Raw genomic sequence first — 16,503 nt, 5'->3', positions numbered from 1 at the left:
GGCATTCTTGCTGATGGTTTAAGATGTTGTTTTCCTTTCTTAATCCATAATTATTGCGGCCTTTATGAACCTGGTCTCTCTTTCTTCTCCAGCCCACTGCTTACATGGCATATAATATGGATAGAGGCTTAGGGATACAGAAAGATATTACCAGACTGAACTACTGTTAATTTCTTAATTAATTACTGAATTTCAGTTTAAAATAATCTAATTTAAATAGCCTCAAATAATGTTCTCTGATGTTCTTTGTCCAGGTTTGTCTATATGGCTTAAAATGATAGGAGAAAAAAAATCTGAGTATGGCAGATACTGTTGAATTCTGAGGAAGCTTAGTATGACAAAAATAAAAGTTACGATGGCACTGAAAAAATATGTAATTTGAAATCTTAAATAAAGAGAAAGTTACCGAATTCCTACACTTTTAAAGGTGTATGCATACATTATTTGGGTTAATTTGTATTACTTATTCCATTTTCTCATGTGTATTTTAGAAGATGTTTAATTGTATTTTTGCTTGTAAGATATAAAAGGAAAGGAGAGTCCTGTCGCGGCATAGATGCCAAGAAGCAGTCTGTAACTTTGGACAGTTCTGCATCAAAAAAGAAGCAATCACAGAGGCAACCTGAGCGTTACTTCACAAAGGACAATGTGAAGATGCTGAACACTGATGGTGTGCCTGTTTGCAGCAAAATTTCTCCATCTGGCCCAACTACTTTTATACCAATTTTCCAAGTGGAAACTGATGATCCTTCAGACACAACGGAGTTAAATCCTCTGGGGATTTATGATTCATCAACTTTACAGTGGCTACAAGGAAAAGGGTGCAAGAGTGCAGACTGTGAGCCTGAAACTACACAGCAGACAATTCAAGAGCCTGGGATAAACATTAAGTCTGAACTAATGACAAAAGTGGAAGAACATAACAAGAAAGTCAGAGAAAACCCAGGAGATATTAATGCTTGGATGGAATTTGTTTCTTTTCAGGTATGTGTTCTGACAGACCTGCTTGCTTATTGTAAATAATAAATACATGAACATTTTAATTGTATTTTCATTTGTTAGGACTGTGTATCTTCCATTGGTGAAGTAAGAGCTGTTAATTCATCTTCACAATTGTCAGCATTCTGCTTGTGATTCTAGTGATGATTCTTTCTAATGTAAAAACATTGATTTTCCTTTTTGTTTTAAGGATGAATTGATGGGAGGACCTGGCCCTTATGCCAGTAAGGGAGAGCAGGAAGTAAGACGAAAATCACTGAAGTTTATCTTAGAAAAGAAACTAGCAATTTTGGAGAGGGCAATTGAAAGCAATCCAAGTAATGTTGATCTGAAACTTGCCAGGCTGAAGATTTGTGCAGAATTCTGGGAGCCACCAGCTTTGATCAAGGAATGGCAGAAGCTAATTTTCTTACATCCCAATAGTCCAGAGCTGTGGAAGAAATATCTCCTGTTCTGTCAAAGTCAGTTTACTACCTTTTCCGTTTCAAAAATCAATAGCCTCTACGGAAAATGTTTGACTACATTGGCAGCTGTGCAGGATGGCAGCATGGTATCACATCCTCTTCTGCCTGGTACGGAAGAAGCTATGCTAGGTAAGTCTCCTTCTTTTTCACGTTATGGTCAGAACTTCATAGGAGTTAACTAGATTTTCTAGAAGAATAGACTTTCCTATGTGTTACAGGAAGTGTTTATTCTCTTCAAAATGCCTGTCATCCTGACTCCTTAGCTGAGAATTAAAGCAGATATTCCAGCCAAATATGGATATAACAGATGCTTTTTTTCCCAAAGGGAATTTGCGATATAACATCCAGTGAAGTCTAACGTGCTGAGTGGTTTACAGTACGAATGTCAAGGCTGGAGAATTGCAGCCCACAGCCAAGAGATATGCTTTTATCTTTGAGAAATATTTATTAAGAAAAATAAGAAGTTGGCTTGTGAAAGAGTCAGTTCTCTCTTGTTCAGAGGTTTTATAGGTAATTACTTTAATCCAGAAAAGAGAAGGGACATGAGAAGTCTCTTGTGAAATTTTCTTCAGCATCCCAGTAGATGAAGAATTCTAAACTTTGTGATCATGTCTTTTTATTTACTGTATGCATGTATCTACTACTTATAATTTATGATGTAATTATCCCTGGAAAGAAAATTAGTCGGTTGGGATGCTGGACTGGATTCAGGGAAGAAATGAGTTCATGCTCAGTTCTGGCATGGCCTTTAAATTTATTTGAAGCTAAATGACTTAACCTATCCCTTTTCAATTTTGCTTCTCTGCCTCAGGGGTCATTGTGATTATTAATCTATGAATACACTGCGGGTGGGAAAATATTAGTGTTACTATGAATATGGTAGGTTTCTTTCCTTTTAGAATTTATCTTAAATATAGAGGAGACTATTATGAAGCAGTCCACGTTTCTTCAAGTCCTGTAATTGCTGTTTGAGCAGTGATGCTATGTTATGCAATATCTAGTCTGGACTTACAGATCGAGATGCTGGGTTACAGATTGTTAGATCGAGATGCTGGGTTACAGGTGTTCAGATCTTTTGTGGTCTTTGGCTGATTCCTCTTGGATCAAGCACTGGAAAAACTGCTGGAAAGGAAAAATCCTGTGCTGACAGGTGGATATTATATTGCCTGATAGCTTCTGATTTCCAAAGCTTCAGTCCTTTGGGCATGTGGGTGCAATCACAATGAACGATTCTCAGGACAGATTTTTATTCAGCATTCCCTCCCCCCCTCCCCCGCCAGTCAGGAAGGTTTTCCTTTCATTTGGTTTGCCTGCACAGAACATACTTGACATGTTAAATACTATTTATCCATTGGTATAAGGTTACTGTTTTTTTAAATTGAGTTCCTTCAAACTGATTTACGTTTTTTTAAATACTTGTTTGCTGGCAATGCCTATAGATAGGTTAAAATGAAAATGAGCTGAACTTTGTGTTTCTGTTCCACTCTTAATGTCTTGTTCTGTATTCATACGGTAGCAATTTGTTTCTGAACACTGAGGTTTGTTTTTTTTTTTGTTGTTGTGTTTTTTTTGTTGTTATTTTTTTTTTTTTTGTTCATGGTTTGTTTTGGTTCCCCCCCCCCCCCTCGCTTTTCAAATGATAGGAGTGGAGAAATTTCCAGTGGGGAGACTTACTGATCTGAGATTTTTTTTTTTCTAGTGACTCAGCTATCTAATTCTTGGGCTGAATTTGCATTATCAATGTACTTATTAGGAAGATTACCAAAATTTTCATTAAGATAAACATACAAAGAATTTCACAGGTTAATTAGGATGTAAGTAGCAGTGTGGAAATCTGGTAGGCTTGTCTTCAACCTTTGACCTTTGGGATGACAAAGTGTAAGAGGCAATTTTAAATAGTGGTGGACCCTGCCATCTAGTGTTCAAGTCAGTACGCTGTACTACCTGCTTGAATAGATGTTTTTTTTTTTTTACAACATGAAATTTAAGAAAGCAGGTCAAAATTAAGTTTAGATCAGTTTTACTTAAATTTTGAGATAAGTTGTAATGTTTTACATTTACTAAGACCAGATGAAGGTAAGCATTCTCAAATTTTGCTGTGAGAAAGGAGTCTTGGTTTTCATATTATACCTACTGACTGGGGAGAAACAACCTTGTATTTCAGGTCAGTTCAGCTGCAGAACTGTCATAGCATCATGACCTGAATTAAGTGTGTATTCAGGATTTTTTCAGCTTTCACCACAAAAACAAAAAAAAAAACCCGAAAAAACCCCAACCAGACAAAAAGCTGATCTTTGCATTTCTTCAAATATCTTTCTTTTTATCCTGCAGAAAATCTTATGCTAGAATTTATTTTTGGCTTCAGTTTGGCAGCAAGTCCTGATGAGAGATTCTCTATATTCAGATTATTTTAATCAAAGCTGTTTGAAGCTGAGAGGCGAGGAAAGGACAACTCCGTGTCAGTTGGATACACTGCCTAAATGGGTTAAAATACTTTGGAAGGTTCTGTTATGTACTTAAGCATACTTTCTGTTGCTTAAATACCTTCAGAAGTTGCAGGGTTTTCGTTATCAGAAACAATCACTGACTCTGAGGGAAAGTCAGATGAAATGCCTAGTTTGTGTATTCTGTCTGAATTCAGATTTTTATGTGTACGCATCTGATGCAAATCTGAATAGCGGTAAAAGGAGGAAATTATTTACCACTTTGTATTAAAAAAATAAGATGTTCATTAAGAAGCAATTGATGTGTCTATGTAGCCACTTAAATATTTTGATTGTTTAAAATCCTCCAAAGCAAATGAATTTAATGAAGAAACAGTAGTTTTTGAAGAACTGTTTTCAAAACTATAATTATTTAAGACTTGATTTATGGGGTTTGAGTTATTTTTTTTCTTAAGCCCATTAATATAATAATTTAAAGCAATTTGGTTTTTGAACAGCCACTGTTTTTTAAGACTTGAGTGTAATTTGGAGTGATGGAGTATCTTTGAAATGTCCTTGAACAACATAGAGGTTTTCATAATACTGTTATTTCTCCAGCTCTTTAGTTTAAGACTCTGGTTGCAGATATACGAATAGAGAAGCTGGGGCTTCACTTCCCTTTCTAAGCTGAGAATTGAGACTCACTGTGTGGTAGGGATATGACAGTGATTACAGAATAATTTATTGAAAAGCAAGGGTAGTTTTAAGCAGTTTTAAGCTAGTTTTAAGCAGTAATACTTCGACCAAAAGACCAGACTTCTCTTAACAGAGTTATTATGTAAAGGAATAGAAAACAGGAATGACAGTTGAAATGAAATGGAATGTTACTGACATACTACTGATGTAAATAGCTCATACAGCATAGAGGCACAAAGGGTTTTTGTTCTGATCACTTACTCTGTGAATTATAATAATGCCCAGCATCTTCAGAGGTGGCAGTGACCCGCTCTAACAGATGTTGGATAAACCAAAGTTAGGACCATTGAATATATACTTTTATTCATCAACAAGAACAGTGCTTGTTTGGCATGAATAAAAACTCATCTCTTGGTGCATTTGAAGTGGGAGGTCTTCAAGTTAATTAAACTATAACAGTTTTGACATGAATTTTTGACATGCAATTTCTTCTCCCTGTGTTTTGGATTTTGATACTGTTCAATAACATTTACACTCTACAGCACTTATGTCTTCTTTATTACAGCCCACAAATATACAATACTTGACAACAAGATTTATTTGAAATATTAAAATTTTATCTTTATTTTACAGCTATATTTGTTCAGCAGTGCCACTTTCTGAGACAGGCTGGTCATTCTGAGAAAGCAGTGTCTTTGTTTCAGGCTCTGATTGACTTCACCTTCTTTAAACCTGACAGTGTAAAAGATCTGCCAACAAGGGGACAGGTAACAATTTCTATTTAAATGGATGTTATGTCCTTCTGCATTACAGAGAATGTTGAGACAGATAAATGTTGATTAATTTTAAAGGGCATGGGGAAATATTTTGAATCACAAGTTACTTTGCGGTTCTTCAAGGTGATGCTTGCATTGGAAAAATGCTTCTGAGTCCTCTGGAACTACCTGCCAAATTGCTGCTTCTGCTGTATGTAGTGGAAGTGTGATAACCAGTCATTTCATGTCTTTTTTTTTTTTTTTTTTTATAATTACACATCAAAAAAAATGAGCTGGGTGACCAGTGTCTGTATCTAGTTAGCACTTCCCCTGCTTCTTTTCCCAAAAACTACTGCTGTGTTTTGTTACTGTTGATGGAGAAAGCTAATAGGACCTATAATCTCTGTTCCGCACAGTTCTTGCAAACTTTTCTTAGGTTCTCCATTATTTAATATTTTCAGTAATTCTTTGATGGCTACATTAGGAATACCTTTATTCTTTAAAATATCTTTTATTTGACGCATGAGAGTCTATTCAGTTTATTCTGTTAAAGTATTAAATCACGTTTTCTCTTCATTTGCTCAGGAGGATATTGGGTGTGAACCCCAGTAATAATCAGTAAATGAATATTAGAGGAGGCAGTTGCCAGTGTAGCAGTATCCCACTGAATTGCCAGGAGGTGCTTTCTTTTTAATGAGTGGTAGGGAGGGCCACCAGTTAGGCAGCTGGGCTACCACAGAGGACAGAAATGCAATTTCCTTCTGTTACCTCACTTCTTGCCCAGCAGCTACTAATGAGACTCCATTTTCGCTCTTTAGATTAATGCACCAATGGGCCAGTCTTGTAGTTCAAATAATAGCAGTGTTCTCTTAAAGAGCCAAAACTTTGAACGGAACAAGAAAATTGTAAACAAGAGTCCAATCATAATTGCCATGCAGGATAGGAGATTAGGTGTAGTTAAACAGATAAAGCTATAGTTATACTTCCAATAATTTGAAAAACTTCAGGATTATCTAATGTTTAAAAACTCTTAGGAAAGCAGGATGCAAAGGAATCTCAGTTTAAAAGGACAGTATTTAGGTTGGAAGGTGCAGTTTTTGAAAACGGAAAATGCCAGTTATACAGCTGATTGCACATTCTGCCCTGTTACAGAAGTGTTATGGCTCAGTCTTGAGTTACTTGTTTCTGTAATGTTTTCACATTTCACTTTCTCACTTGGAGCAAAGAATGAATCCATGAGGAACTGCTGTAAGCCCTGCATTTTCTGATATGTTGATAATTTTTCTTGGAGTAAAATCTATTGTTAATATTTGTATTAACAGTGACATATGTATGTCCAAGCCAAGGTTTGGTATACAGCAGAACATACAGTAGGAAGGTGACAATCATTAGAGCCAAGTATACACAAAGCAGGGGCAATTGATGATTGTGAAGGTGACAGATTGCATACTGGCATTGACAAAATCAGGACTAGAACTCTGGACCTCTGATTCACTGGAAAATGCCCTGAAGTTGTTGGCTATCCTGAAACCTGAGAGGTGAATGGCCTTACTGATCTTTTCCTCTTGTCCTCAGTCTGGTCATATTTATGTTCAACTTTAACATTTCAATTTGACCATAGGTGTATGGTTGTCCGAATTATGATTCCATTAGCCATATTCTTCATGGGCCCATGGAACATAGGGAGAAGGAGAGATTTGGTTTCTGAAAGCCACATCTTGGGGACTTTGGCACAGAAGTCTTTTGCTTTCTTTAAAGCCTAATACCTTTAAAAAATAATCTTGTTTCCGTGTTCATGTTTCATGTTCATGAAAAGAGCTGATGACAGTCCTGCTGTACCACAGGCATAATTGAAGTACTCAGTTGTTACTGCTGATTCTTTACCAGCATCTAACAAAGCCTTGAAATACAGAAGTTGCACCCAGATAAATGATTTTAGGGTCTGGAAAACTTAAGTTGACCCAGGTAGTGTCTGTACAACAGCAAAAATAATTTTCCTATGTTTGTTTTGGTTGCCCCTGCCCAAACCAGCAGGTGGAATTCTTTGAACCCTTTTGGGATAGTGGAGAACCACGAATTGGAGAAAAAGGAGCAAGAGGCTGGAAAGCATGGATGCACCAACAAGAAAAGGGTGGCTGGATTGCTCTCAAGGCTGGTATGCCCGTATCAATATGTGTAGTTGCAAATTCATGTGTTCTTCTGAACATTTTGATTAGAATGATACAAGCTGTTTCTTCTCATGCTTTTGCATTGAACTTTTAAAAAATATTTAGCAAGATGAAGACGTAGTATATCGTGCTTCACAGGGAAAAGCATGTAAGTGAAGTCTGGATTTGCATTTGGTGGATTAATTTTCTTCAGTAATTTTGTGTGCTTGTCCTGATTTGGCTTTAGATGATGATGATGATGATGAAGAGATAGATGAGGATCAAGAAATAAAGGATAAAACTCTTCCCAAGTGGCAAATTTGGTTGGATATTGAACATTCTCGTGAAGCCAGGCATTGGTTACCTTGGAGGCCAGACAAAAACAAAACAGAAGCTGAAGAAGATTGTGAAGATCCAGAAAGACAGGTCACTGTGATATAATAAAATAATAAGATACACTATCCTTTCATTTGAATTCACTGCCAGTGGGTATTTTAGTGGAGTAATCCTTCTCTTCATTTGGAAAAAAAATCTTGTCTTTGTTTGGAACTCAAAATATAGCTGAGGATTTGTGCTGAGACTTGTGAAATCCATGTGAAGCTCAGAGTAAATTTTGGAAAGGTTTGTAAGCAAATAGTCTTGTCTTTGCTCTTCTGTGATTTCTCTCATCTGTATGTAGAAATGTCACAGAAGTCTGTCTCTAAGATGCATGTGTTAAATCAGTAAAGATTTTGTTACCTTCAAGTCAGATAGTTGGATTTTTAATTTCTTTTTTTCCGTATTGGGAGAAAGGTCAAGTCAGGCATTGATTTTCAAATAAAAATGTGTTAAATGGCAAAAGCAGTAATATTTTCAGACCTTCATTTTGCAGGTTTTTTTATGGAGGTCTTTTGATACTCAAGGGCAAAGAAGTGTCTTGATAGCAAATTCACAGTCTGACTGGAAGAGCACATTGCTTAAGCTGTCTGTTTTGAATTTGAATGACATGCTGTTACCATTTCATACTAATTCTAAATCTTTATTGACTTGAAATGGTTATTTAATTACATAAATTACAAAATTTCTAACTCTATTTGATTGCATAAATTAATGGTTTGTTTCAATTTGGATTTTTTTAGGTCTTATTTGACGATCTTGGACCATCTTTAATCCAGATTTCTAATCCAGACCTTCAACGTCAAATACTGTACTCATTTTTGCAATTCCTGGGAGTTCCATGTACAAGGAAGCTCTTTCCTTCCAACCTCTATATTGCCATGGATGAAAATAACATCTTTGACAGTGTGCTTTCTGATGAAAAGCCACTCACTTCTGTTGATTTTCCACTTTCTGGATTCAGCAGTATTGGTCATATGAACACAATGCTACGAGGGAGACATCACATAGGCCACTACAAAGAAGGAGAGGAGTTCATACAGAATGTTTTTCATGTTCTGTTTCCGCTGTTTTCAGGAAAGGAAAAATGTGACCTGTCTATTTGTTGGCTTCAGTATGAAATATCTAAGGTAACGAGGAATCTGCATGTAATCACTTATGTGATGTATGGCTTTCTTGTATATTAACGGCTATATTGAATTAGAATAAATATTGCTGAAAATTAAGTCTTGTAGGACTAAGTATTCACATCAGGAAATGACGCTTAAGATTGCGGTGGGTGTAAAGAAAAAAAAAACAACCCAACCCTTCAGTATGTGTTACGCATGGCATAAAATTAACAAAATATTGTTTTGTAATTTTGGATAAAGGTTACTGTATGATGCATCCTATGCTAGCCAGGAATGGATGCAAGTGGTTTTTTTTCCCCACAAAGACAAAGTGAGTCAGCCAAGTACTCTTACCAAACTATACTACTAAGCACATAATCCCCAATACCATGTGAGAGCTTATCAAGTAACTTACTACTTCCTATACAAGTTAAATTTGTAATGTTATTGAAGGAAATAACACCTTATCACTTAAATATGGATTTATTTATGTAAAACTGCTTTAATAGATACCCACAGAAGGATGAGAGACCAGGCTGTCTTCCTAACACTTCAAAAGTCTAGTATTGTGTTTGCTTGTGGAGAAGTTCTCTGCCTCTTACCCAAACATTACCTGACCAGATCTCATGTAATTTTCCCATCCAGTCTCCACATTGGTCTGTTAGCACATTCCCCGGTGGGAAAAGTTACTTAGAGGTTTAATTGTGTTAGTCATAAGCTGCATCTGGCCAGACAGGATCATTTATTTCCCGTTTCTCAACCATTACAGGTTAGCAGCTCTTTATTTGAGCAGTTGGCCTTTTAGAAATGTGAGATTTGATATTACTTAATGGCAGTGGCAGGAGTAAGAATGATAAACCTGTGTAATTTGGCTGTGTTGGAGTGAACTGACAACAGGCAGTTGTGACAACTTGGAATCATAGAATAGTTAGGGTTGGAAAGGACCTTAAGATCATCTAGTTCCAACCCCCTGCTGTGGGCAGGGACACCTTACGCTAAATCATATCACCCAAGGCCTCGTCCAACCTGGCCTTGAACGCTGCCAGGGATGGAGCATTCACAACCTCCTGGGCAGCCTATTCCAGTGCCTCACCACCCTAACAGGAAAGAATTTCCTTCTTATATCCAATCTAAACTTCCTCTCTTTAAGTTTTAACCCATTACTCCTTGTCCTGTTACTACAGAGCCTAATGGAGAGTCCCTCTCCAGCATCCCTATAGGCCCCCTTCAGATACTGGAAGGCTGCTATGAAGTCTCCACACAGCCTTCTCTTCTCCAGGCTGAAACAGCTCCAACTTCCTCAGCCTGTCTTCATACGGGAGGTGCTCCAGTCCCCTGATCATCCTCGTGGCCCTTCTCTGGACTTGTTCCAACAGTTCCATGTCCTTTGTATGTTGAGAACACCAGAACTGCACACAATACTCCAAGTGAGGTCTCACGAGAGCAGAGTAGAGGGGCAGGATCACCTCCTTCGACCTGCTGGTCATGCTCCTTTTAATGCAGCCCAGGATACGGTTGGCTTTCTGGGCTGCAAGGGCACACTGCCGGCTCGTGTTCATTTTCTCATCGAGCAGTACATGCAGGTACTCAGGAGCAGCAGATCTGGCTGGTGGTGAAATATGGAACAATATGAGAACAAACATAGTAATGAAATCTAAAAAATGCTGTGAGGTTGTGTTTTGGGTTGGTTTTTGTTTTTCCTTTGTTCTCCACCCCTCTCAATTTGTTCTGTTTATTCTCGCCTGCAGGTAGTTCAGTGTCTCCAAGGAAAAAACAAAAAGAAGCTGAAAGCGCAAGGGAGAAAGAGTAAAAAGTTGGCCAAGAGTCTCCTTAAAGCACCTGACAACCGAAACCACCTTTCGCTCTGGAAGCTGTATGCCTACCTGGAGTGGCTGCTTGGTAACATTGATGATGCCAGAAAAGTATTTGACACAGCTCTTTGTGCAGCTGGAGCAGAAGGATTGAAGAGTCCCCAGCTCTGCAGCCTCAGTCTGCTTTATGCTCAGCTGGAAGTTGAAATACTAGAAAGTGTAGAAGTAGCTGTTATGTCACGTGCTGCTCATATATTGACCACATTGGCTGAGGGTGGACCATATGTGCCGTATAGTGGACAAGTGTTATCAGTGAATATGTTGAAAGCTCGTAAAACATACGAGAGAGCACTGCAAGATCATTTAAGTAAAACGCCAGTTTCTGATCAGGGTCAGGGAAGTGATGCTGATCAGCTGGTTAACTTGGTTGGTTGTTATGCACTGTTCCAGTATTTGACTGTTGGGATTGATGCTGCAGTATTGATATATGCACAGACTTCAGAAAAACTTGAAGTTTCTGGTCCACAGAAAGGTGAAAATAATGAAGAGAATTCTGGCATTCAGAATCTTCCCACTGCTCTCGAAGGTGTCAAACTGCTGCATACGAATTTACTGAGATTCCACATGAAAATCAGTATTTATCCTTTGAATCCTCTGCGGGAGGCACTAACGGAGGCTCTGAAATGGTATCCTAGCAACCAGTCTCTTTGGAGGTCATATATCCACATTGAAAGGAAGTCTCACAGTGCTAGCAAAGCACGAAGATTTTTTGATGGTGTCACAAGGTCTACTAAGTCTTTAGAGCCATGGCTGTTTGCAATCCAAGCAGAGCAGATGAGAAAAAAACTCACTGACAATGTCCAGAGGTAGTATCTTGCAGCTCTTTATGTTTATGCTTTTTTTTTTTAATCTGTCTAATCATTTAACAGAGGAGAAGGAATGCCATCATAGTTCTCGTTTTGCAGATGAAGCTGTAGGTGGGTAAGGTTATTTGTTTGAGAGTCAAGTGGCAGAATCCTACATAGCATTAAAAGACCTAGGTGATAGTCTCGTGTTCTTTCTGCTGGATCACACTGTGTGTGGCTTTGTGTTTGATTACTTGTGACTGATATCGAGATGGTACACACTTCTTGAAGTATTTTTTAAATAACTAAGAGCCTGCTTAGATGGCCAAGATAGACCCTGTGAGCTTATAAATTGCTGCATTTTAATATTACAGCGACAAGGAGTGTAATACAGGGCTACGCTGCAGTTTCTGACTGAGCTCGCTGCCCTGCTTTACTTCTGGATCACAGGATACAGTTGTGGCAGATCTGTTTCCATAGTGAGTAGTTTTCATATGGGGTTGTTGCTAGGTAAAAGAGGTGAGAAATTTCCTTAATTCACAGTCTGGTCTGGGCCCAGATTTTTTGCTCACAGTGCAGGAGATGTGGGGAACAGAGGTATGCATTCATTCTTAAAGCTCAGTCTGTAACAGTTGTCTAGCCATTGCTTGGAGTTACCTATATGCTGCTACATTTGTATCTCTAATAGCGTTGGCAGTTTGGTTCTTTGTGTCTGCACATAGCAACAGTGATTTCTAGGAAAGTGTTATCTGGAAGCTTTGCATAGCTGTAAGCTTACAATATTCACACTTGATGAAATTACAGAATTATCAGTATACTTTCAAATGACAGTGCGCCCACTGCTTTGATTGCCACAGTCTGGCAAGAGGCATGCATGCATGATAGTGACATTCCTGAGCTGTCAGTGTATGTCATCCTAAATTGTAGTAAGAATTCTACAGACACAAAATGTAAAGAAGAATTGTAATTTAATTTATTGTTAATTACAGACTGACACTGTGATAGCTTTTCATTATTGGTACTGGAAACTGATGTTAAAATTCCAGAACAGTTATTTTCTCTGTGACATTTAGTTTCTTTCCAGATTGTTCTCTGCTAGTGTATCCTTTCCTATAGGTTATATTTTTGTAGGGATAAGTTGGATGTTGCAAGAGGAGAGCTGAACTACTGCAACAGAGAGAGAAATGTCCTGTCAGTCATGCATAAAACTACTGGTTTATAATGTTGTGACAAACCAAGAAAATGTCTGTACTATGTGGGACTTATTTCCTATTCTATTTTGTATTTCTGCTTGTTTAAGTGCTTGGTGTTCATTCAAAGACATGAACACAAAGAGTAAAGCAGTAGTCTGTGTAAGCCAGTGTGAGGTACAGTGCTTTAAATGTCTGACTCCCTGCAGAGTGAATTTCATCGTTTTCCCTCACGGAAAGTTTGAGAAGAAATACAACCTCAGAGTCCCTTGAAAAAAGAGGCAAGTTAGGAGCAAGTGTTAAGGGTGGGTAGAGGAACAAGCTGGCAGGCTGAGAGAGTGCACACAGGCAAAAGTGATGTTGCCATGAGTGCTCCAGGCTGTCTCTTCAAGCTTAAGCATCAAAAATAAGCCTGTCTGTATTGGCTGTAGATAGAAATCAGTGCTTCAATGAAAGATACATGTCTGCTTTTGTATTATACCTGGGACTTCATGGATTTGAAACTCTGGGTGAAAAAGCAAATTGTTATTGTAATCATGGTTAAGATCCAGAGCTGTAATCTAAGCTTTGATCCAAGACCAGTGTATGGTCTTACAAAGGTGACGGGTAAATTTGAACAGGCTTGCCTGGGCACCAGAAGGTGGTGTACTGACATAGACTTGAATTGGGTTTGAGGTGCTATGCCAAGCTTGGAATGATAAAGGATCTTGAGTGAAGACTAAGGTAAGTGTTTTAAGTTCATATGGTAGGGATTATTGTACTCAAAGATAAATTATCTCCTCCAGTTGGGCAGGGTTAATTTTTCAACATGCTAAAAGAATTTTCACAAGAGTGATTTTACTGATTTTCCTATTTAGAGCTGTGTTGACTAGATTAGCAAGTGCTAAAAGTCTGCTTTATGGCATTCACAATTTGTAGCATGAAATGCAAAAAAATGGCAGTACACAGTGCTGTGTGAACAGAGAGTACATTAATCTTTGTGATCTTTTACCTGGGTGTGGTCCTTTAGCTTGGATTTAAGGGATTCTGGTTTCTTTTTTCCTCTGTGTTTCAGGGCAGATGTTGGTGTAGTACATTCTACTATTCCTGAAACTGGACTAACAAATCGGATTGTAGCTCTGTTTGAACACGCGGTGCAGAGTGAAAATGGTACCCATTGTCCACTGCTGTGGAGAATGTATTTGAACTTTCTGGTAAGAAAAGTAGTAGTGGGTTTGGGTTTGGTTTGTTTGGTGTTTTACTGCTTTTGGTTTGTTTTTTTAATCATATTTGAAATTTCTTATGAACACATTTACAGTACTGTAGATTGAAAAGGAATACTAAATGCTGACATACCTCATGATTTGCAAGGTGATAATGTTTGAATTTTCATGCTTTTATTGCTGGGAATATTAATGAAATGTAATGCTATGGATTAAAAAGAATAATAGCTTCTGGCACTGAAGCGTTAACATAGATGCAGGCAAGTTATTGTGTCTGCCATCTTACATAGACAAAAAATACATCATAAGATGTCAATAGATGGATTGCACCCACTCTTAGTAAGAATATAAAAGTAAGTGGGCAGGGAACAGCAGTCAGCACACTGTGAAATATGCAGAAGGTAGGGGAAGGAGAAACTTGGTTCTTCTGCTGTTGGCTTATCCAGGTCCCTTTGAATAGCCAAGAGCCATGAAGATGAGTAAGGGGCTGGAACATGTATTGTACAGAGAGCAGCTGGGAGACTTGTGATCGTTCAGCCTGGGGAAATGAAGGCTCCTGGAAGATGCTGTCCCTGTGTATAAATACCCCATGTGAAGGTGTGAAGACAGAGCCAGACTTCTCAGTGCTGCTGAGTGACAGGACAGGAGGCAATAGCCACTAATTTAAATACAGAAATTTCCATTTAAGCATAAGAAAACGCTTTTTACTGTGTGGGTGATGAAACACTGAAACTGGTTGTGCAAAGGTTATGGAGTCTTCATCATGGAGATACTCAAAACCCAAATAGACATGGTTTTGAGCAGCCTGCTTTTGCTGACCCTGCTTTGAGTGAGCAGAGGGGTTGAAGCAGATGGCCTCCAGAGGTTCCTTCCAAATTCAGTGATTCTGTGAAAATGTAGAGGCAGAATGCTACTGACAGCTCTTTGCAGAGCTGCAAAAGATGTGTGTGCATCTGAGCGCACAGCTCTGGCAGCAGGGTTTGCAGCGAGTAAAGTGCATTGCAGTTCAGTAAAGGAAGATCATGGCACACCAGAACAGCACAAGTGTCTTCTACAGCCAGTGGTTTTTAAAGTAGCCAATTAAAAAGATTTCTTCACAAGAAATCGGAATTATTTCTTCCTGTAACTGGTGTGACTGAAGCTGGGGAGGTTGTTCAGCACTGACCTCTGCTACTCTTCTCTTCATGGTAGCTGTATGCTCTATACTTGTATCACATAGTGGAATGAGTACTTGGAGGAGGAGGTTTTAACTCCTTCCAGATAGATGCTAATTTGACATATCCATATGTAAGGGTCTTAACAAGCTTCTGCTGAGTAAGGGGATGTGTGTGGCATGATCTCTCCAGTGCACAAAAGTAATGTATTATTGCCTTCAGTGTACTAAAGATACTCCTGTGTAGTATAATAGGTGTAAATTTTGCTAAATGATTTGCACTCCTGCAGTATTGTTGTCAAATAATAGGCAAAGGTACTGACTTTAACTGAAATACTTGGCAGAGGCTCTTTCTGCTTATCCTTGTTGTGTTACTTGTCGTACAAGTAAAGCCCTGCAACTCCTTAAAATCATCTCTTCGATGACTTTGGAGAGTGTAAGCAGTATCACGAGTGTAACCTGTCAAGTTGCATAACAACCACAATATATAGTGATAAGGATTCCTCTGCAGAACGCTGAGCTTTCCAGCAGTAGTTTCTTTGTCTCAGAGATAATTGTTTCATTATTCTAGCTATTACTGCATTGAAACATGAACATCTTTTTTTCTTTTCTCACACAGGTTTCAGTAGGAAAAAAAGAAGAGAGTAAAGGATTATTTTATAAAGCCCTTCAAAACTGTCCTTGGGCAAAGGTAAGCACAAAAAATATAAACCTGGCATCATACTTTAATTTTTGAAGTTCTGTATTTGAAAAAAAAAAAAAAAGGAAGAAAAGACACCAGTAGTTGTTGTAATGAGTTACGTTCAAATAAAAGGAGAGGTTTCTGCAGAGGTACTGTAAGATTTTCTGCAAAGAAGAGACGCATCCAAAATGGTAACAGTGGTCAGTGCTGTTTGCATTTCAGAACAGAAGGGTGTTGTATTGCATGAGGCAGGGAGATAATTCCCCTCTGGATGAAGTGATCATGTCTTTCAGACGCTGTTACATTGTGAGCATAGTAGTAACAAATATATAGGCAAATAAACTTGAATCTGGAGGTTAGTATCAGAAACTATTCAGGAGCACATGCAGCTCCTCAGTAATATCTGTGTGTGCTGTAAATGCTCCAGCGCCTCTTGACCTACGTTGTATCTTTTGGAGTGAAATTATTTAGTAAAACTTGGAAAAGACTTGATTAGACATTGGTGTCACTGCAGATGTAGTAATTCTGTTTGTGTTATTTTAAAGTAGCATATGCAGCAGACGGGGTGATGCCAATCTCTCTCTGGTGACCAGTGATAAGACATGAGGAAATGGCATGAAGCTGTGACAGGGGGAAGTTCAGATAGGGAATT

At 38.3% G+C, this 16,503-nt stretch overlaps 2 protein-coding genes across 6 annotated transcripts in view; one reads left to right on the top strand and one right to left on the bottom strand.

Moving 5' to 3' along the window:
* Positions 1-16,503, bottom strand: part of CALM1 (calmodulin 1) — a 390,385-nt gene that overhangs the window by 52,747 nt on the left and 321,135 nt on the right. The gene's annotated exons all lie outside the window — the stretch shown is intronic.
* Positions 1-16,503, top strand: part of NRDE2 (NRDE-2, necessary for RNA interference, domain containing) — a 59,918-nt gene that overhangs the window by 42,235 nt on the left and 1,180 nt on the right. For 3 of the 4 annotated variants that reach the window (XM_061463789.1, XM_061463788.1, XM_061463787.1), the window contains exons 5-13: positions 522-984; positions 1,190-1,592; positions 5,216-5,349; positions 7,372-7,492; positions 7,732-7,910; positions 8,603-8,989; positions 10,717-11,645; positions 13,869-14,007; positions 15,789-15,860. In XM_061463789.1, the coding sequence (XP_061319773.1) occupies positions 522-984; positions 1,190-1,592; positions 5,216-5,349; positions 7,372-7,492; positions 7,732-7,910; positions 8,603-8,989; positions 10,717-11,645; positions 13,869-14,007; positions 15,789-15,860 (2,827 nt within the window). Of the gene's footprint in view, positions 1-521; positions 985-1,189; positions 1,593-5,215; positions 5,350-7,371; positions 7,493-7,731; positions 7,911-8,602; positions 8,990-10,716; positions 11,646-13,868; positions 14,008-15,788; positions 15,861-16,503 lie in introns of those variants that run through there. The other variant, XR_009745169.1, reaches the window with a different exon arrangement.

The sequence above is a fragment of the Pezoporus flaviventris genome, unplaced genomic scaffold (genome assembly GCF_033815535.1).
Source record: "Pezoporus flaviventris isolate CSIRO_AGI_PZ_B2104156 unplaced genomic scaffold, CSIRO_AGI_Pfla_v1 ptg000036l, whole genome shotgun sequence".
In the NCBI taxonomy this organism is placed as follows: domain Eukaryota; kingdom Metazoa; phylum Chordata; class Aves; order Psittaciformes; family Psittacidae; genus Pezoporus; species Pezoporus flaviventris.
The sequence above is the reverse complement of the archived record's forward strand: the minus strand, read 5'-3'. Positions and strand labels throughout refer to the sequence as shown.